Genomic DNA, 20,057 nt, shown 5'->3' on the forward strand with positions numbered 1-20,057 from the left:
GACATTAAAAGTAATTTGATTTTATGACTTAATTGGGGAGTTGGCGTGTTTTTGTTATTAGGGTTGGCACACAAGGATGACGTCATCTTTCATTCCTAAAAGTGAAATATGGTGAAAAGAGAAGAAACGGCAAAGGCGAGTTTGGCTGCATTCCAGAGTGCTTGTTGTCTTTTGTGCAAGACAACTGTCCTTCACACACACACAGTTTTGCTACACCATTGATACAGTAAAAAGCACTTTAATCACACAAACAGTCACTTTTAAGTGCGTTTATTTAGTATTTGGTCACCTTTCTACAGTAACACCCAATCAGTCCACTGCCAGGTCTTGGCTGAACGGAATGCAGGACTCGAACAGTACCCCAAAAAATTCATTTTACACGTTATGTTCGTGAACGTCATGTAACAGTTTCTTTGACTTTAAGTTGTGTTGCTTTCACCCCCCCGTTCAAACCCTCAATAAAACATTACAAAGCACAGAATAGAGACACAATTTGTCAGAGTTGAAGAACTTCTAGAACAGTGATTCTCAAACCGGTGGTGCTCGGGCCAAAGAATCACTTAACCTCTTAAAGCCCAAGCTGTTTGTTTACATGCTTTTTTATTTTATTTCTCTTTGCTATTTGGGCTTATTGGACCCTAATTAGAATACAAACTAAGAATCATCTTTTTATATGATGTACTTAGTCCATAAGTACACAAACGTGTACTTCATGTTTAGTGACATGCTAATTCTTATTTTTACACCTTTTTTTCCCCCAAATTCCATTGTATGTTATACTCTTCTGACACCACCAGATGGCAATATAAGTGTCCACATAAGTGGCCATAAGACCCCAATTCAGTAGTGTACACAATTTTGGAAATAAGAGCTAAAAGGTGCTGTCCACGCATGTGGCCACTAAGCCTTTAGAGCAGACCTGGGCAAATTAAGGCCCGGGGGCCTTAATTAACATAAGCTTTTCAATCTGGCCCGCCGGACATTCCCAAATGTTTTCAAATGACCGTATGTCTTGAACTATACAAAGTATTTCAATGGTTGGAATCTGCGCTTTTGCATGATATTCGATTTCGATTTATTTATATATTCTAGTTACTATGGTAATCTAGGTCACAGCAGGCACCAAGCATTGTTGGTGGAGGAGCGTTTCCACACAGTGTTTCCAGAGTGTCAGCCTGAAATTCGGGTGTCAGGGACAGACGCGGAAGGAGATTTTCACAACAAAGTTCTAAAGTTTAGAGATATATCAGATATGTCAGATTGTAGGTTGGATTATTTGTACCCTTCGCGTTCATATTTCGCTGTTTTGTTGCATTTCGCTTGATTGTAAAATATGTCGACGGAGAGTGTTGTCAATATTCAGTGTTTTATCGTTCATAGTTAATATTGTAAATCCCACATTCTTTATTTTCATGTACATTCTGGGTGTGTCATTCAGTAAAAAAAAAAAAAATTCCATTCCTTTCTTTAAGGCGGTCTGTCATAACGTTTTTAGCATTCAATCAGACATTATTGTGAGGTTTTGTATTAGTCTTCCTAAAAATAGCTACACCGGCCCCAGACACATTTTTTTCTCTAAATTTGGCCCCTGAGTCAAAATAATTGCCCAGGCCTGCTTTAGAGGTTAATTTAAGTTTGACTTTCCTATATTCAAACACGGTGTTAGTGTTCAAGTCAGTGGCTAATATTAAATGTACTCGTTAAAGAAAACCTCGACCGTGTTTTTGATGAACACGTAGGCCTACTGCGCTACTGTATTTGGATGCTGGTCATTAAGGCGGTACTTGGAGAGCCATGGTGGTATTTATTTGAGAACCACTCTTCAACAACATTCTCCGTCAAATCAGTGCAAAACGTTTAGTCTTTTCACGAAGAATGCTGATTGGGCTCTAGCGAAACTAAAGGCACCAACTGTTTATCACGACAAAGACGTTCCTTGCTGTAGACCACCACAATGTAGCCCGACGGACATCTTGGTGAAGTACAACAAGAAATAAAAGAAGTGGATGACATTTTGGTCCATGTCTTTTTCTGTCCCTAATATTGTGATCAGAAAGACAAAGTGACAACAGTGCTAACAACATAGCGTTGCTAACCCAACGTTAGCGTCACTCGGTGGAAAGCGGCGGCGCCTCTTGGGGTAAAGTCACGTCAGAGGCGAGTTTGGGCTTGGCACCCAGATCCCGCGCATCCCTGGTGGGGTTCTGGTTCTCATCCAGGGGGGTCGGCGGCGGGTCGGCCTCCTCCTGGTCCGGGTGGTAGTGGCCGCCTTCGTCGGCGACCATCTTCTCCACTTTCTCCATCAAGCGTCCGACCTGAGCTTGCTCTTCGAACACGCAGTTGTCGATGACAAAGTACCTGTGCTTGCACTTCTCCAGGACCCACTGGAGCTCGGCGCCCTCGCGGCGGATGTACCTCTCGATGGAGATCTTCCGCAGCACCTCGGCCCAGGTGAACACCACCAGGGTGTGCCGCCACACGCGCTCGCCAAACAGGCCCACGTGCTCCTCAATGCGGGCGCGGTCCACCTCGGTGAACATGCCGACGGGGATGACCAGCAGGAAGGCGTGCGGGCCGGGCGGGCACAGAGTGGCTCCTCGGGTGATCTCCTTCTTGTAGGACGGCGGCGTGGTCTGCGTGGAGTACCAGCCGGGCGTGTCCACCACCGTCACCTGCCGACCTTGCGCCTCCGTCTGCCTGGTCACGCAGAACTCGGCCGCACGCTCCAAGCGGAACTCCTCCCGGCCCAAAATGGTGTTGGCTGTCAGGCTCTTGCCGGGCCACCTCCAGCCCACAACCACAAGACGCAGCTCAGTCAAGACATTGGAGACTTTCTCTTGGCCGCCTTTACAATCTCCAGTCCCTAAAACATGTTCAATCACAATTAGCACACTTAAATAATAAACTAGGATTCAACGCAACGCTAATATTAGCTACCATATTTTTCGGAGTATAAGTCGCTCCGGAGTATAAGTCGCACCAGCCGAAAAAGCATAATAAAGAAGGAAAAAAACATATATAAGTCGCACTGGAGTATAAGTCGCATTTTTTGGGGAAATGTATTTAATAAAAGCCAACACCAAGAATAGACATTTGAAAGGCAATTTAAAGTAAATAAAGAATAGTGAACAACAGGCTGAATAAGTGTACGTTATATGAGGCATAAATAACCAACTGAGAAGGTGCCTGGTATGTTAACGTAACATATTATGGTAAGAGTCATTCAAATAACTATAACATATAGAACATGCTATACGTTTACCAAACAATCTGTCACTCCTAATCGCTAAATCCCATGAAATCTTATACGTCTAGTCTCTTACGTGAATGAGATAAATAATATTATTTGATATTTTACACTAATGTGTTAATAATTTCACACATAAGTCGCTCCTGAGTATAAGTCACACCCCCGGCCAAACTATGAAAAAAACTGCGACTTCTAGTCCGAAAAATACAGTACATTTATTTGAACAGTTAGCGTGCTAACGTTAGCACGCTAGCATCAAAGTGCTAACTTTTTTTGTTGTTGCTAATTTTACGCTTTTTTGTCTAATTTTGCAGCCATATACCTTACAGTCATAAAACTTGGTATTTGAAACATGCTAACTGTATGCATGTTTATGTTAGCATGCTAACATTAAAGTGCTAGCTTTTTGCGCTCATTTTGCAACCCTTTACCCTCGAGTCATATAACTTCGTATGTGACACTTGTTAACTGCTAGCATACTAAAATTAGCATGCTAACTTTTTGTGCTAGATTTGCAACTGTTTACCCCAGAGTTATGTAACTTGGTACGTGAAACTGTTAGCATGCAAACGTAAGCATGCTAACTAGAGATGTCCGATAATATCGGCCTGACGATATTATCGGCCGATAAATGCTTTAAAATGTAATATCGGAAATTATCGGTATCGTTTATTTTTATTATTGTATCTTTCTGTTATTAATATTCTGGTTCCTACATTATATATCAATATATATCAATACAGTCTGCAAGGGATACAGTCCGTAAGCACACATGATTGTGCGTGCTGCTGGTCCACTAATAGTACTAACCTTTAACAGTTAATTTGACAAATTTTCATTAATTACTAGTTTCAATGTAACTGTTTTTATATTGTTTTACTTTCTTTTTTATTCAAGAAAATATTTTTAATTTATTTATCTTATTTTATTATTATTTTTAAAAAGGATCTTATCTTCACCATACCTGGTTGTCCAAATTACCGTAGGCATAATAATGTGTTAATTCCACAACTTTATATATCGGTATCGGTTGATATCGGTATTGGTAATTAAGAGTTGGGGAATATCGGATATCGGCAAAAAAGCCATTATCGGACATCCCTAATGCTAACAATAAAGTGCTAACTTTCTTTGCTAAATGTACTCATGTTTCTCTAATTCCTTAGCCATACACCTTAGAGTTATATAACTTGGTGTGTGACACAAGCTAACTTTTATAATGCTCACGTTAGCTTGCTAGCATGCTAAAATTAGCATGCTAACTTTGTTTAGCTAGATTTGCCACCGTTTCACCCAGAGTCATAAAACTTGGTATGTGACACTTGTTACCTGTTAGCGTGCAAACAATAGCATGTTAGCAAGCTAACTTAAGCATGCTAACTTTTTCTTCGAATTTTACACTTTTTTTTTCTATTTCCGCAGCCATGTACCTTTGAGTCGTACAGAGGTGGGTAGTAACGTGCTACATTTACTCCGTTACATGTACTTGAGTAACTTTTGGGATAAATTGTACTTCTAAGAGTAGTTTTAATGCAACATACTTTTACTTGAGTATATTTATAGAGAAGAAACGCTACTTTTACTCCGCTCCATTTATCTACATTCAGCTTGCTACTCGCTACTGATTTTTATCGATCTGTTAATGCACGCTTTGTTTGTTTTGGTTTGTCAGACAGACCTTCATAGTAGGATCTATCGCATGCCTGCGTTTCACCAATCAAATACAGTCACTGGTGACGTTTGACTCCGTTTCACCAATCAAATGCAGTCACTGGTGATGTTTGACTCCGTTTCACCAATCAAATGCAGTCACTGGTGACGTTTGACTCCGTTTCACCAATCAAATACAGTCACTGGTGACGTTTGACTCCGTTTCACCAATCAAATGCAGTCACTGGTGATGTTTGACTCCGTTTCACCAATCAAATGCAGTCACTGGTGATGTTTGACTCCGTTTCACCAATCAAATGCAGTCACTGGTGACGTTTGACTGTGTTCCACCAATCAAATACAGTCTCTGGTGACGTTTCACTCCGTTTCACCAATCAAATACAGTCTCTGGTGACGTTTGACTCCGTTCCACCAATCAAATACAGTCACTGGTGACGTTTGACTCCGTTCCACCAATCAAATACAGTCACTGGTGACGTTTGACTCCGTTTCACCAATCAAATGCAGTCACTGGTGATGTTTGACTCCGTTTCACCAATCAAATGCAGTCACTGGTGACGTTTGACTGTGTTCCACCAATCAAATACAGTCTCTGGTGACGTTTCACTCCGTTTCACCAATCAAATGCAGTCACTGGTGATGTTTGACTCCGTTTCACCAATCAAATGCAGTCACTGGTGACGTTTGACTGTGTTCCACCAATCAAATACAGTCTCTGGTGACGTTTCACTCCGTTTCACCAATCAAATGCAGTCACTGGTGATGTTTGACTCCGTTTCACCAATCAAATGCAGTCACTGGTGACGTTTGACTGTGTTCCACCAATCAAATACAGTCTCTGGTGACGTTTCACTCCGTTTCACCAATCAAATACAGTCTCTGGTGACGTTTGACTCCGTTCCACCAATCAAATACAGTCACTGGTGACGTTTGACTCCGTTCCACCAATCAAATACAGTCACTGGTGACGTTTGACTCCGTTTCACCAATCAAACAGAGCCAGGCGGTCACATGATTAAGTGCACATAAAGTTTCAGCGGCAAACAACAACAAGCTTAAGCTTACATGAACTCAACGTCAAATTTGAGGAAGCACATCGCGGTAAGTAACATTAGTAGATATTTTGGCTGTCACCGTAGGCTGATGTTAGCTTCCCTGCTATGAATCACTGTCAAATGTACATCGTGTAGGGACATTTATTAACGCACTGCAGACTCACAGACACACTCACACACACACACGCATGCATAGAAACACCAATCAGAAGTGCACAGTGTGTTCCCAGGTGCAGCCCACACCTATCAGTTTATGGTTTGCGTAAAGGCTAACTTGTTATTTTCCTTTGTAATCTCTGCCTACTCAGCCTATGGTGCTGTTAAGTTATTGTGGCTCAATTTGCCTTCATTTTTTTTATGTTAATGTATTATTATTTAATATAAATATTATTGTTTTAGTTGCTTAAGAGATATTCCTGGCTCTGAATTTGCTCATTGCTATTTTTATGTTTTTGTGCATTATTTGTTGCCGTCATCTTTAAACAAACAGGTTACTCATCAGTTACTCAGTACTTGAGTAGTTTTTTCACAACATACTTTTTACTTTTACTCAAGTAAATATTTGGCTGACTACTCCTTACTTTTACTTGAGTAATACAACTCTAAAGTAACAGCACTCTTAATTGAGTACAATTTCTGGCTACTCTACCCACCTCTGGAGTCGTATAACTTGGTATATGAAACATGTTGACTGTGATCATGTTATCGTTAGCACACATGCTATGTGTTATCATTGTTGTGTAAACAAGCTACTGTGGCTCACTTATGTCACACCTCCCGGATTCAGACGCTCGGCACCATCTAATGAGTACGGCGGCTTCCGGTGACCCCCGGCCAGAGGTCCAGGGCACAGATAGCACATACTTGCCAACCCTCCCGAATTTTCCGGGAGACTCCCGAAATTCAGCGCCTCTCCCGAAAACCTCCCGGGACAAATATTCTCCCGAAAATCTCCCGATTTTCAGCCGGAGCTGGAGGCCACGCCCCCTCCAGCTCCATGCGACCTGAGTGAGGACAGCCTTTTTTCACGACGGGAGGACAGCAGGGTGACAAGAACTAAATCATCCAGACTAGAGATAAATTGTATTATTATGTTTATCTTACCTAAAAATAAATATATACATTAATTAAAAAAAACAAAAAACATATTTACTATATTTTGCTAAAAACATCCAAATTAATTGTATTTTTATTTGTATTTTTTCTGACTCCTTATTACATCCAGCCATAGAATTATACATTCAAATAAACATATTTGAAATAATTAATTTTAAATTATCATAATAAATCATTTAAAATGACCATATTTAATTATTAAAATAATTGCTTGTTTATCAACAACTTTAGCATTTTATTCATTATTACATTTTGAAGCTCTCAGAAGCCAAGTTATGTTATATTCCTTAAGATTTATTTATGCAAGTTTGAAGTATCAATTATCTAAACACAGTTTTGTTTGCATATTTTCAGGATATATATATATTAGAGATGCGCGGTTTGCGGACGGAGTCCGCGGATAAACCGCGGGTCGGGCGGGTAAAAATAGATTTGAAATAGATGCGGGCGGTTGGCAGTTGAACCAATTCGGAAATATAAATACATAGTTAAATGTTGTTACCCACATACGAAAAACGAGCAGCACTCTTTGAAACAGTCAATTATTCATCAGGCACCGCGTCCCAGCAACAAGTGGCGCAAGTGAGCGCTCCTTCAGCGCAGCAGGGCGCATTTTAGAGGCCAGGCGCTCTCGCATGAATCCTGGCACTGTAGATGCCATTTTATTCCTGCATAGTGCTAACAAAAAAAAAGTAAGTAGACATACGGTTGGATATGTTAAACGAATTAGTCTACGTTACCTATAGGCTATACCAAATAAGCCCATGTCTAACCTATATTGAGTTCGGTCAGCTAAATAATTTTGATGGTTACGTGTTGTTTGGGCGCACTACAATGCAAAGGAATTAAGGCAATTGCGTTGTTTATGGTGTTTTTTTTCTATTCGGGATATACTACTATGTGTGAATAATGATTTGGCCTCGCTTTCAAGTGAAGCGCATCTCCGATTGGCGACAATGTAAGGCTATTTAGCCTGCTTTGTTTGTCGCGACCGTCTATTTTCATTATAATTCAAGTTTGATGATAAAGTGCAGTCTGATGGGTTTGATTTCCCCCCTTCAGCTATTTGCCTTGGCCAATAAGTTGCAGGTAATTTATTATTATTATTTATTTAATTTATTTTTGTTTAAATAGAGATGACATACATATGTTATTGTATAATTTAAGTTTGTGCGCGTGATTGACAGCCTAAGGCTTATGAGGCACATTTTTTATTTATTTTTTTATTTCAACTTAAAAACGTATGAGCCTACGCCTACAACATAGGCTATGTGTTTATCTTTATTTTCCTGCCTGTCGTTGACAATGGAGATTGTCTGTCTGATATTTTGTCATGGCTGCAGATCAATCAATAAAGGTTCATCTTTGTCGCGAAATTGTTCACTGCTTCACTGTGCACCCCGCCCTCGTCCCTATTTGAGCATTATAATGTTAACAAGTTAATATTCATTGAAATAAATTCAGAACATTTTTTTTACCTAACGAAAATATAGGCCTAGTCTTTCTAAAACATTTTTTTAACTTCTTAAAAGCCTCGTTCGGCCTGCTGCAACTGCGCACACAAAGTGTGAGGAACGCACTCCTGATCTGAGGGCATTGGCAACAATAGTCAACACTTTCTTAATGGAAATGACAATAATATTATAATAATGATAAATAATATTATCACGCATTAATATCTCTTAGCCACTAATGCGTGGCACACATTGAATGTCTCTGCTGCATTGGATCAGTCTCCTTTCTTTAACAGGCAAAAGCTTTCTAACCTCACTAATGCCTTGCATCGTCTATATTAGATATATAACAACGGGCGGGTGCGGGCGGGTGTGGTTTTGATAAAATGTTGGTTCGGGTGGATGGCGGATGGTTGACGACTTTTGTGATGCGGTTGCGGATGAAATAATTGCCTATCCGCGCATCTCTAATATATATATATATATATTTATGAAATACTTGACTTGGTGAATTCTAGCTGTCAATATACTCCTCCCCTCTTAACCACGCCCCGCCCCCAACCTCCCGAAATTGGAGGTCTCAAGGTTGGCAAGTATGAGATAGCAGGCCCATTAATATTTCCGTGGGAGTGTTCTAGTTATTTGAATGTTATTAACGTGTAGTGGCTTACTTGTGTAATAGTTGCATTATTATTATGTATCGTAATAAAGTCAAACCCTGTAAAGACAAAGTGAAACAAATTCAAGATCCCGCAATACTGAACGCTAACTTCGGGAGCTAAAAAGGAAGGAGACACAAACTTAAATGGCGTCAGTGTTGTGTTTTCGCCCGGGCTAAAAATATAACACGATATCAAACATTTCTTCATGTTCTCGCCACTTTTTATGAACGTAAATGAAGAAAAACGCCGACCTACCGCCAGTTTGATCGAGACTGTTCGCTTCCATAACGTTGCGACTCGGAAACTTCGAAGGTTTTGGACAATCGCCTCCGCCAAAGTGCGGAAGTTTCCTCTTTCTGCTCGGTGACGTCACGACGCCGCGTTGCCAGATGCGCAAAAACACAAGTGATCGTACTAGAAGCTTAAATATAATCCTACATCAATTCGATATTGTTCGAGACCTTATAAAAAATAGCCACGCATACTTTCAAAGCGGTGTACCTTTTTAAATGTCGTTAAAAAAAAAGTGCAAATGGCAGAACAAGGCCTTTACCTGGCTTTATAGAGTCGCGTGAGGCATTTTTAGTGTTTACTAATAGCCATATTACAAGGGCGAACTTATCCAATACGACCCCGTAAGGGACAAGCGGTAGGAAATGGATGGACGATTATTTTTAATTAGTGAGCCACACCGAACTGAAAGTTAAACTATCATAATAAACCGACGTCTGGCAACGCTGTCACAGACGTGCGCGATCTGTTTGCGCATGCGTCAAAAGTCAGTCCCGTTCCCCACTTGACGTCACTTTTTCCATAGCTTTTTCCAAAATATAGATATTTTATAGATGTGCTATTTGGATATACACAGTATGGGAAAAACAATTTTACCTGTGCAACCTCATTATACTATTGGCTAAGTTGTATATTCATAAATGTAAGTTTCTCAATACTCCACTTGTTTTTTTGTGCCTTTAAAAAAGAATTAGACCTTTACTTTAAAACGCTTTATACCTCTAACAACCAAAAGGATGTAAAAACTATGATGCTGTGCTCCAAATTTGGATTATTTACGGAAATGGTTTGAGCCCATGGCTTTACACTTTGTTACATACATACATATATATGTATGGCTTTTTTACTTTAGTTGCTTTATTGAGTTTACAGCGCTGTTTTGTAGTGTTTCTGTACTTGTTTTGATTATTCTTTGCTTATATGTAAATGTTGCATATTATCAGAGAGAGAGAGAGAGAGAGAGAGAGAGAGACAGAGAGAGAGAGAGAGAGAGAGAGAGAGAGAGAGAGAGAGAGAGAGAGAGATTTTACTTCTTTTTTTTTTAAACAATGGTTCATGAAAGTATCTGCTAATGACCTCAAATAATCGTCAACTGCACTTTAGAAATGAAAATAACCTTTATTCAGCCACATCGTTAAAGGGGAACATTATCACAATTTCAGAATTGTTAAAACCATTAAAATACAGTTCCCAGTGGCTTATTTTATTTTTCGAAGTTTTTTTCAAAATTTTACCCATCACGCAATATCCCTAAAAAAAGCTTCAAAGTGCCTGATTTTAACCATCGTTATAAACACCCGTCCATTTTCCTGTGACGTCACATAGTGAAGCCAACACAAACAAACATGGCGGAAAGAACAGCAAGCTATAGCGACATTAGCTCGGATTCAAACTCGGATTTCAGCGGCTTAAGCGATTCAACAGATTACGCATGTATTGAAACGGATGGTTGTAGTGTGGAGGCAGGTAGCGAAAACGAAATTGAAGAAGAAACTGAAGCTATTGAGCCATATCGGTTTGAACCGTATGCAAGCGAAACCGACGAAAACGACACGACAGCCAGCGACACGGGAGAAAGCGAGGACGAAATCGGCGATCGCCTTCTAACCAACGATTGGTATGTGTTTGTTTGGCATTAAAGGAAACTAACAACTATGAACTAGGTTTACAGCATATGAAATACATTTGGCAACAACATGCACTTTGAGAGTGCAGACAGCCCAGTTTTCATCAATTAATATATTCTGTAGACATACCCTCATCCGCTATCTTTTCCTGAAAGCTGATCTGTCCAGTTTTGGAGTTGATGTCAGCAGGCCAGGGAAGCTAGGGTCGATATTCTTCTCTTGATCAACTTCGGTGGCATAAGGGACAGTGTGAGCCAAGACATCCAGGGGGTTTAGCTCGCTCGTTTGCGGGAACAAACTGCCGCCATTGCTTGCCGTGCTACCGAGGTCCTTTGTCCCTGAATTGCTCACACACTCCGGCAGATTCAATGGGGGTCTGGCGGCAGATTTTTTTGACTTTATCGTTGGAAATGCATCTGCTTTGAGTGTCGCAGGATATCCACACATTCTTGCCATCTCTGTCGTAGCATAGCTTTCGTCGGTAAAGTGTGCGGAACAAACGTCCAATTTCTTGCCACTTTCGCATCTTTGGGCCACTGGTGCAACTTGAATCCGTCCCTGTTCGTGTTGTTACACCCTCCGACAACACACCGACGAGGCATGATGTCTCCAAGGTACGGAAAACAGTCGAAAAAACGGAAAATAACAGAGCTGATTTGACTCGGTGTTTGTAATGTGTTTGAGAAAATGGCGGATTGCTTCCCGATGTGACGTCACAACAACAACGTCCGAAAGCGAATAATAGAAAGGCGTTTAATTCGGAAATCGGTAAAAAAAAAATATGGTCTTTTTTCTGCAACATCAAGGTATATATTGACGCTTACATAGGTCTGGTGATAATGTTCCCCTTTAAATTTGTGCGGGTAGTGACACATTTTATTTAATGTGTTTTTTTAAAATACATATATCTGACTGACACCACACACGCAAACGTCGACTTCTAGTAATGACTACCAAAATAAAGGTCAAAATAACAAATGTGTACAATGCGCTACACTGTTGTCCTTTATTTGTTGGAAATGATGCATAGAAATAGGCAGCGCATTTTTATACACTGACAGAAGAAAATAAGTATATGAATTACAGGAAGTTGTGTTTTTAATATAGCTGAATATTTATTTACAACATTAAAAGCATAGTCTGATTTTATCTACAGTTGTGTAATATTACATGTAGTGTAGTTTCATCTGCTCAGTGTTGGAAATCCTTCGGTTGGCCGGACAAAAAGATGTCACACGTAGAAACAAAGAAGACAATAAATGAAGGCACAAAGAATAACATGGAACATGAATGAGTTGTTAAATAGTAAAGTAAAACTAAAGAATAGTAAAGTGTGCTGACAGTGTTAAAAGCTCCAAAACAAAAACGCTCTGTTCCAAAGTGGTTTATGTTGCCCATGAAGCCAGCATTCGCATGTCGTCCTCGTCTTCACGCCTTTTGGTGGCTGTAAAAATAAAAGCGTCGTTAGCCGACGGACATTTTGACGTATTCTCACGCCGTAGTCGTACGTACTTGCGCGGTAAGACGTGCTCGCTGACGGGCTCGCTGACGGCAGTCTGCCGCTGGGCACCGAGGGCAGGCCCCCCATGCTCTTCATGCTGTCGTCCAACTGCTCCTGTTCCAGCTCTTCCAGCTCAGCCAGCAGCTCATCCTGCAGGAACACAAATATATTGGACGCGTCACGTGCTTGCTGCCCGGCCTGCTATTAAAAAAAATATATATATATATATATGAGTATATACCTCGTCGAAATTGTCACCGTACGGTCTGGAAATGGCTTCGTTGATCTCGCGGGCCACGTCCTGCTGCTCGTTGATGTCCTCCATCAGATCGTCAATCTTGTCCAGGTCCCTAACAGAAGAATCAAACTGGATTAAATGACTAGAGAAGACATGGATTTAATACAAGCAGAGTGCATTCGGATCACTTCCCACATTAGTGATTGACAGATTTGGATGAGGTCATTGATTGATTGATTGATTGATTGATTGAGACTTTTATTAGTAGATTGCACAGTACAGTACATATTCCTTACAATTGACCACTAAAATGGTAACACCCCAATACGTTTTTCAACTTGTTTAAGTCGGGGTCCACATTAATCAAGTCATGGTACAAATATACCGTATTTTTCGGACTATAAGTCGCAGTTTTTTTCATAGTTTGGGTGCGACTTATACTCAGGAGCGACTTATGTGTGAAATTATTAACACATTACCGTAAAATATCAAATAATATTATTTATCTCGTTCACGTAAGAGACTAGACAGGGGGTCGGCAACCCGCGGCTCTTTTAGCGCCGCCCTAGTGGCTTTCTGGAGCTTTTTCAAAAATGCATGAAAAATGGAAAAAGATGAGGGGGGGAAAAAAAAAGTTTTTGTTTTAGTATGTTTTCTGTAGGAGGACAAACATGACACAAACCTCCTTAATTGTTATAAATCACACTGTTTATATTAAACATACCTCACTGATTCGAGTATTTGGCGAGCGCCGTTTTGTCCTACTAATTTTGGCGGTCCTTGAACTCACCTTAGTTTGTTTACATATATAACTTTCTCCGACTTCCCAGGATGTGTTTTATCCTTTTCCTGTCTCATTTTGTCCACCAAACTTTTAACTTTGTGCATGAATGCACAAAGGTGAGTTTTGTCGATGTTATTGACTTGTGTGGAGTGCTAATCAGACATATTTGGTCACTGCATGACTGCAAGCTAATCGATGCTAACATGCTATTTAGTCCTCTTAATTCAATGTATATCTCATGACACAATATCTGTATGTACTATGGCTTTTAATTTTTTTGCAGCTCCAGACAAATGTGTTTTTGTATTTTTGGTCCAATATGGCTCTTTCAACATTTTGGGTTGCCGACCCCTGGACTAGACGTATAAGATTTCATGGGATTTAGCGATTAGGAGTGACAGATTGTTTGGTAAACGTATAGCATGTTCTATATGTTATAGTTATTTGAATGACTCTTACCATAATATGTTACGTTAACATACCAGGCACCTTCTCAGTTGGTTATTTATGCCTCATATAACGTACACTTATTCAGCCTGTTGTTCACTATTCTTTATTTATTTTAAATTGCCTTTCAAATGTCTATTCTTGGTGTTGGGTTTTATCAAGTAAATTTCCCCCAAAAATGCAACTTATATGTTTTTTTTCCTTCTTTATTATGCATTTTTGGCAGGTGCGACTTATACTCCGGTGCGACTTATACTCCGAAAAATACGGTATACTATCAGCATAATACAGTCATCACACAAGTTAATCATCAGAGTATATACATTGAATTATTTACATTATTTACAATCCGGGGGGCATGGGGGGTCAGGTTTGGTTGATATCAGCACTTCAGTCATCAACAATTGCATCATCAGAGAAATGGGCATTGAAACAGTGTAGGTCTGACTTGGTAGGATATGTACAGCAAGCAGAGAACATAGTGAGTTCAGAAAGCATAAGAACAAGTATATACATTTGGTTATTTACAATCCGGGGAGGTGGGATGTGGAAGGGAGGGTGTTAGTTAAGGGTTGAAGTTGCCTGGAGGTGTTGTTTTAGTGCGGTTTTGGAGGATAGAGATGCCCTTTCTTTTACACCTGTTGGGATACTTGCCAACCCTCCCGGATTTTCCGGGAGACTCCCGAAATTCAGCGCCTCTCCCGAAAACCTCCCGGGACAAATTTTTTCCCGAAAATCTCCCGAAATTCAGGCGGACCTGAGTGACGTGTGGACAGCCTGTTTTCACGTCCGCTTTCCCACAATATAAACAGCGTGCCTGCCCAATCACGTTATAACTGTAGAATGATCAAGGGCGAGTTCTTGGTTTCTTATGTGGGTTTATTGTTAGGCAGTTTCATTAACGTCCTCCCAGCGCGGTAACAACACACAACAACAGCAGTCACGTTTTCGTCTACCGTAAAGCAGTTCGTCTGCCGTAAACAGCAATGTTGTGACACTCTTAAACAGGGCAATACTGCCATCTACTGTACATGCATAAGTGACAATAACATCTAGGGCTTTTAGAGAGTGCAGTGCACAACTGCGCACACAACAAGGAGACGAAGCAGAATGCATCATCAGAGAGGGTGTTCAGCATGGTTAGAAAAATAGTGACAGAGAATAGAACAAGGATGGACAATTCAACCCTTAACTCAACAATGAGTAGATGAGTGTTATGTGTGTGTATATGTGTAAATAAATGAACACTGAAATTCAAGTATTTCTCTTATTTTATATATATACATATACATACGTACATACATACATACATATATATATATATGAAATACTTCACTTGGTGAATTCTAGCTGTAAATATACTCCTCCCCTCTAAACCCCCCCCCCGAAATCAGAGGTCTCAAGGTTGGCAAGTATGCCTGTTGGGAGTGCATTCCACATTGATGTGGCATAGAATGAGAATGAGTTAAGACCTTTGTTAGATCGGAATCTGGGTTTAGCGTGGTTAGTGGAGCTCCCCCTGGTGTTGTGGTTATGGCGGTCATTTACGTTAAGGAAGTAGTTTGACATGGACTTCGGTATCAGGGAGGTGTAGCGGATTTTATAGACCAGGCTCAGTGCAAGTTGTTTTACTGTCCTCCACCCTGAGCCAGCCCACTTTGGAGAAGTGAGTAAGAGTGAGGTGGAGGTCTAGAAGTAATCTGACTAGCTTGTTCTGAGATGTTTGGAGTCTAGATTTGAGGGTTTCGGAGGTGCAAGTGTAATCGAAAAAGGGTCATTCATGCGGAGTTTGTTCACCAGGAAGTACTCTCACCATTACGTACACCTGCTACTGTCGAGCAAAAGGGAAAAAAAATTCCTCACATGCTTTCGTGGACTTTCTTCATGGCCTGGGAGGCGTAGCCCATGTTCTTCACCACCTCGGAGTTGGTGTGCGAGTTCTCCAGCGCTTCCCTCTGGAACTCGATGGTGGAGAGGGTGCCGTCGATTTGGGTGAGCTGCTGCTCCAGACGCTTCTTCCTCTTCAACGCCTGCAGGGCAGCTGAGGGGAAACAACTCTGTGAGACTTTTGGGAAAATACAAACCTCCTAAACCAGTGGTTCTAAACCGTTCTGACCTCGGAGCTCAACGTTCCCCCAACACAGGGGCCCGGGGTCCACTCAAATATTAACACTGAATTGTGTAATCGTACTCTTGATTTGAATCATAGTAATTAATTATATCTAACCTTGTCAAAAGATATGATAGCTTGTGGTAATCACAAAGATTATTTATTTAACACGTAAACCTTAGACTTGGGTCAGGTTGGTTAAAAAAATAAATAACCAAATATACTAGAGATGTCCGATAATGGCTTTTTTGCCGATATTCCGATATTGTCCAACTCTTAATTACCGATTCCGATATCCACCGATATATACAGTCGTGGAATTAACACATTATTATGCCTAAGTGAGGGGGGCGGGGTTTGGTGGTAGCGGGGGGTGTATATTGTAGCGTCCCGGAAGAGTTAGTGCTGCAAGGGGTTCTGGGTATTTGTTTTGTTGTGTTTATGTTGTGTTACGGTGCGGATGTTGTCCCGAAATGTGTTTGTCATTCTTGTTTGGTGTGGGTGCACAGTGTGGGGCATATTTGTAACAGTGTTAAAGTTGTTTATACGGCCACCCTCAGTGTGACCTGTATGGCTGTTGATCAAGCATGCCTTGCACTCACTTATTTGTGTATAAAAGCCGCATATATTATGTGACTGGGCCGGCACGCTGTTTGTATGAAAGAAAAGCAGACGTGACGACAGGTTGTAGGTTGTAGAGGACGCTAAAGGCAGTGCCTTTAAGGCACGCCCCCAATAATGTTGTCCAGGTGGAAATCGGGAGAATGGTTGCCCCGGGAGATTTTCGGGAGGGGTACTGAAATTCGGGAGTCTCCCGGCAAAATCGGGAGGTTGAAACCGATACCAATAATTTAAAGCATTTATTGGCTGATAATTATCGGACATCTCTAAAATATACAGACTCATAACTCTCATAAAATGAATATACATACCATTTGGTTGTGTTGAAATAACAAAATTCTTACCATGTTTAACGAAACTGTAAATAAAATACAGCTTCACCACGTTAGTCATATTTTTTGCGCTTAAGAAACTTCCCAATGACTTTAGCTCCAGTCTTCTAGTTGTTTCACATTGTCCTTGCTGCCACAAGTGGTGGAAATGTGTACTACAATATATCTGAAAAACAGATTTTTTTTTTGGGCCCAACTGTGGTTAAGAAACATTGTCCTAAACCACAGGAGACCAACTCCAGGCCCGGGGACCAGTTCTGGTTCGCCACATTATTTTACATGGCCCACTATGTGATTTACGCAGGCTGGAAATAATAAAGTACTTTCTAGCCAAATGTATTTCTTTCTCTCACTTTTGACAGCAACATGTGCATATCTTCTACACCAGTGGTTGTCAAACTTGTTTCACCCAGTGCCACCTCAGAAAAAATCTTGGCTCTCCAAGTACCATCATAATGACCAACATTAAAATATAGTGGCCTAAGTATTTATTAAAAAACAAGGCAGAAATTGTATTTAATATTTTGGCCACTAACATTACACACAGTTTGAACAGTAAACCTGTGTTTGAGTAAGGAAATAAAACACTGTACTTTAATCAAGTGATTCTTTGGAGTACCTCCAACACAGTTTAGGGGCCACTTTAATATTATCTGATCACGATCACGCAAGATGTTCCAAGCATGTTTTTTGGCGTAAACATCCACTACTCAGTGGCTTAGTGGTTAGAGCAGGCCTGGGCAATTATTTGACTCGGGGGGCCAGATTTAGATAACATAGTGTGTCTGGGGGACGGTATATCTATTTTTAGGAACACTAATACAATACCTCACAATAATGATCGAAAGCTAAAAACGTTATGACAGACTGCCTTAAAAAACGGAATGGAATTTGGACTTTTTTTTTTACTGAATTTACACCCAGAATGTGGGATTTACAATATTAACTATGAAGGATAAAACACTGAATATTGACAACATATTTTAAAATCAACCGAAACACAACCAAAATGCAACAAACAGTGAAATATGAACGCGAAGGGTAAAAAAAACACCCACCTACAATCTGAGATATCTCATAGTGACCAAAGTAACTAATTAGATGATCATAGTAACTAATTAGATGACCATAGTAACTAGTATATCATGCAGATTCCAAGCATTGAAAGACTTAATATAGTTGCAGACTCACTGTCATTAGAAAACATGAGTGCACATCATAATGGCAGCTACACTTTACATCTTAAACATCGAAAACAATTATTTAGGAATGTCCGGCGGGCCAGATTGAAAAGCTCAACGTGGCCTTAGTTTGCCCAGGTCTGGGTTAGAGTGTCCGCCTTGAGATCGGTAGGTTGTGAGTTCAAACACCAAAGACTATAAAACTGGGACCCATTACCTCCCTGCTTGGCACTCAGCATTAAGGGTTGGAAATTGGGGGTTAAATCACCAAAAATGATACCTGGGCGCGGCCACCGCTGCTGCCCACTGCTCCCCTCACCTCCCAGGGGGTGATCAAGGGTGATGGGTCAAATAATTTCGCCACACCTAGTGTGTGTGTGACAATCATTGGTACTTACTTACTTGTCACTATGACTTCCGGTTTCAAATTGTGTAACAAGGCTACTAAATGTTCACATTCACACACAGTCAAGGGCCAATTTGCGACGGGGCCCCCTCACCTAAACTTTGAATCAGGGCTGCCAAAGAGTCAACTCATAAAAAGAAAAAGAAAAAGAAACATACTGACAAATGTGAATCATTTCTTTTTGGAAGGAGCTAATGGGGTTGGCTGCCAGCCAAAAGATGACTTCCAGATATTTTAAAAAGACGCAAGGAACCGAGAACTGGTTATCAGTCAACATTTCTTTATATAACCCTAATCACAAGTGTCTCAAACTTATACTTACTCATTTTATTACCTATTTTTTTTCCTCATTGGATTCTTTGGGAACATTGGAAATGATAGGAAAGTTATCATTCCCTTTTATTTTGTATTGTCTCTTTTATTTTGTTTGTCGGTGGAATATGTTTCAGTTTTATTGAAAACTACTTCCGGTCCACTCTTGACGATTTAAAATGTCGTCTCGTGACTTCATTAGACGGAAGTAGTAGTTAGCACGAATTATTGTTTCTTGTCTGTTTGTAAATGTTGACATTTATACATAAAAGTAAAAAAAAAAAAAAAGAAGTAGTTAGCATGAATATAAAGAACATACCCCTCTTATCTCGTGTGCCATGTTTCTTTGCTATCGCCACTTCCTGCGCGATCCTCTTCTCCAGATAGTCCTGCTTCTTGGTCAACATGTCCTCGGTGTCCCTCAGTTTGTGGATGGCCTCATTGGGTGAGGGTCCTCCTACTCCTCTGGAGCGATGTTTGGACTTGGACGAGCTGGACGAGCTGGACGAACTGGAGCTCCCCTTGAAGAATTTGGATATTTTGCTCATTTTGGGGAGCTTTCTGGTACCAGGAAAGGCACACACACACAAACTTGTTGGTCGGACAAAGCCGACGACGATGTTTTCAGGGCGTGTGCGTGTGTCAAGACGAGCTGATTTTCCAGCTTGACAAGCTTTGCAGCGAAAACAATTCACTTTCCACCGCGCCTTTTAACATTACCTGCGTGACGTCATGGCAGCTAAGCCCCGCCCACGTGTATAATCAAGAACAAATAACAATACTGTTGTAAGAACAGGCAGAAGAAAGTACAAATATGGAAATAAATATACATAGGTCTATAACGGGGGTCGGCAACCCTAGTGGCTCTCTGGAGCTTTTTCAAAAATGTATGAAAAATGGAAAAAGATGAGGGGGGGGGGGGAATATTTTTTGTTTTAGTGTGTTTTCTGTAGGAGGACAAACATGACACAAACCTCCCTAATTGTTATAAATCACAC

At 40.6% G+C, this 20,057-nt stretch overlaps 2 protein-coding genes across 2 annotated transcripts; both read right to left on the reverse strand.

The window, feature by feature from the left end:
• Positions 1-254: 254 nt before the first annotated feature.
• Positions 255-9,573, reverse strand: gimap4 (GTPase IMAP family member 4). Its single transcript, XM_061965784.1, has 2 exons — positions 9,464-9,573; positions 255-2,863 (listed from the first exon to the last, which is right to left on the reverse strand). Exons 1-2 carry the CDS (start codon positions 9,492-9,494, stop codon positions 2,109-2,111), a joined length of 786 nt encoding a protein of 261 aa, XP_061821768.1. The 5' UTR covers positions 9,495-9,573; the 3' UTR covers positions 255-2,108.
• A 2,536-nt stretch (positions 9,574-12,109) lies between these two features.
• chmp4c (charged multivesicular body protein 4C) lies at positions 12,110-19,755 on the reverse strand. The gene is made up of 5 exons (XM_061964780.2): positions 19,379-19,755; positions 15,961-16,138; positions 12,870-12,978; positions 12,640-12,778; positions 12,110-12,571 (listed from the first exon to the last, which is right to left on the reverse strand). The coding sequence occupies exons 1-5, from the start codon at positions 19,605-19,607 to the stop codon at positions 12,513-12,515; spliced, it is 714 nt and encodes a 237-aa protein (XP_061820764.1). The 5' UTR covers positions 19,608-19,755; the 3' UTR covers positions 12,110-12,512.
• Positions 19,756-20,057: the final 302 nt, after the last annotated feature.

The sequence above is a fragment of the Nerophis lumbriciformis genome, linkage group LG07 (genome assembly GCF_033978685.3).
Source record: "Nerophis lumbriciformis linkage group LG07, RoL_Nlum_v2.1, whole genome shotgun sequence".
In the NCBI taxonomy this organism is placed as follows: domain Eukaryota; kingdom Metazoa; phylum Chordata; class Actinopteri; order Syngnathiformes; family Syngnathidae; genus Nerophis; species Nerophis lumbriciformis.

Excerpts from the sequence above, each read along its gene's own strand:
- gimap4 (XM_061965784.1), bottom strand. The coding sequence starts at position 9,494 with ATGGAAGCGAACAGTCTCGATCAAACTGGCG. Across the intron at positions 2,864-9,463 it reads CAGTCTCGATCAAACTGGCG|GGACTGGAGATTGTAAAGGC; the intron begins GTAGGTCGGCGT and ends AACATGTTTTAG.
- chmp4c (XM_061964780.2), bottom strand. The coding sequence starts at position 19,607 with ATGAGCAAAATATCCAAATTCTTCAAGGGGAGCTCCAGTTCGTCCAGC. Across the intron at positions 16,139-19,378 it reads TGGCACACGAGATAAGAGGG|CTGCCCTGCAGGCGTTGAAG; the intron begins GTATGTTCTTTA and ends GTTTCCCCTCAG. Across the intron at positions 12,572-12,639 it reads GAGCACGTCTTACCGCGCAA|CCACCAAAAGGCGTGAAGAC; the intron begins GTACGTACGACT and ends TTATTTTTACAG.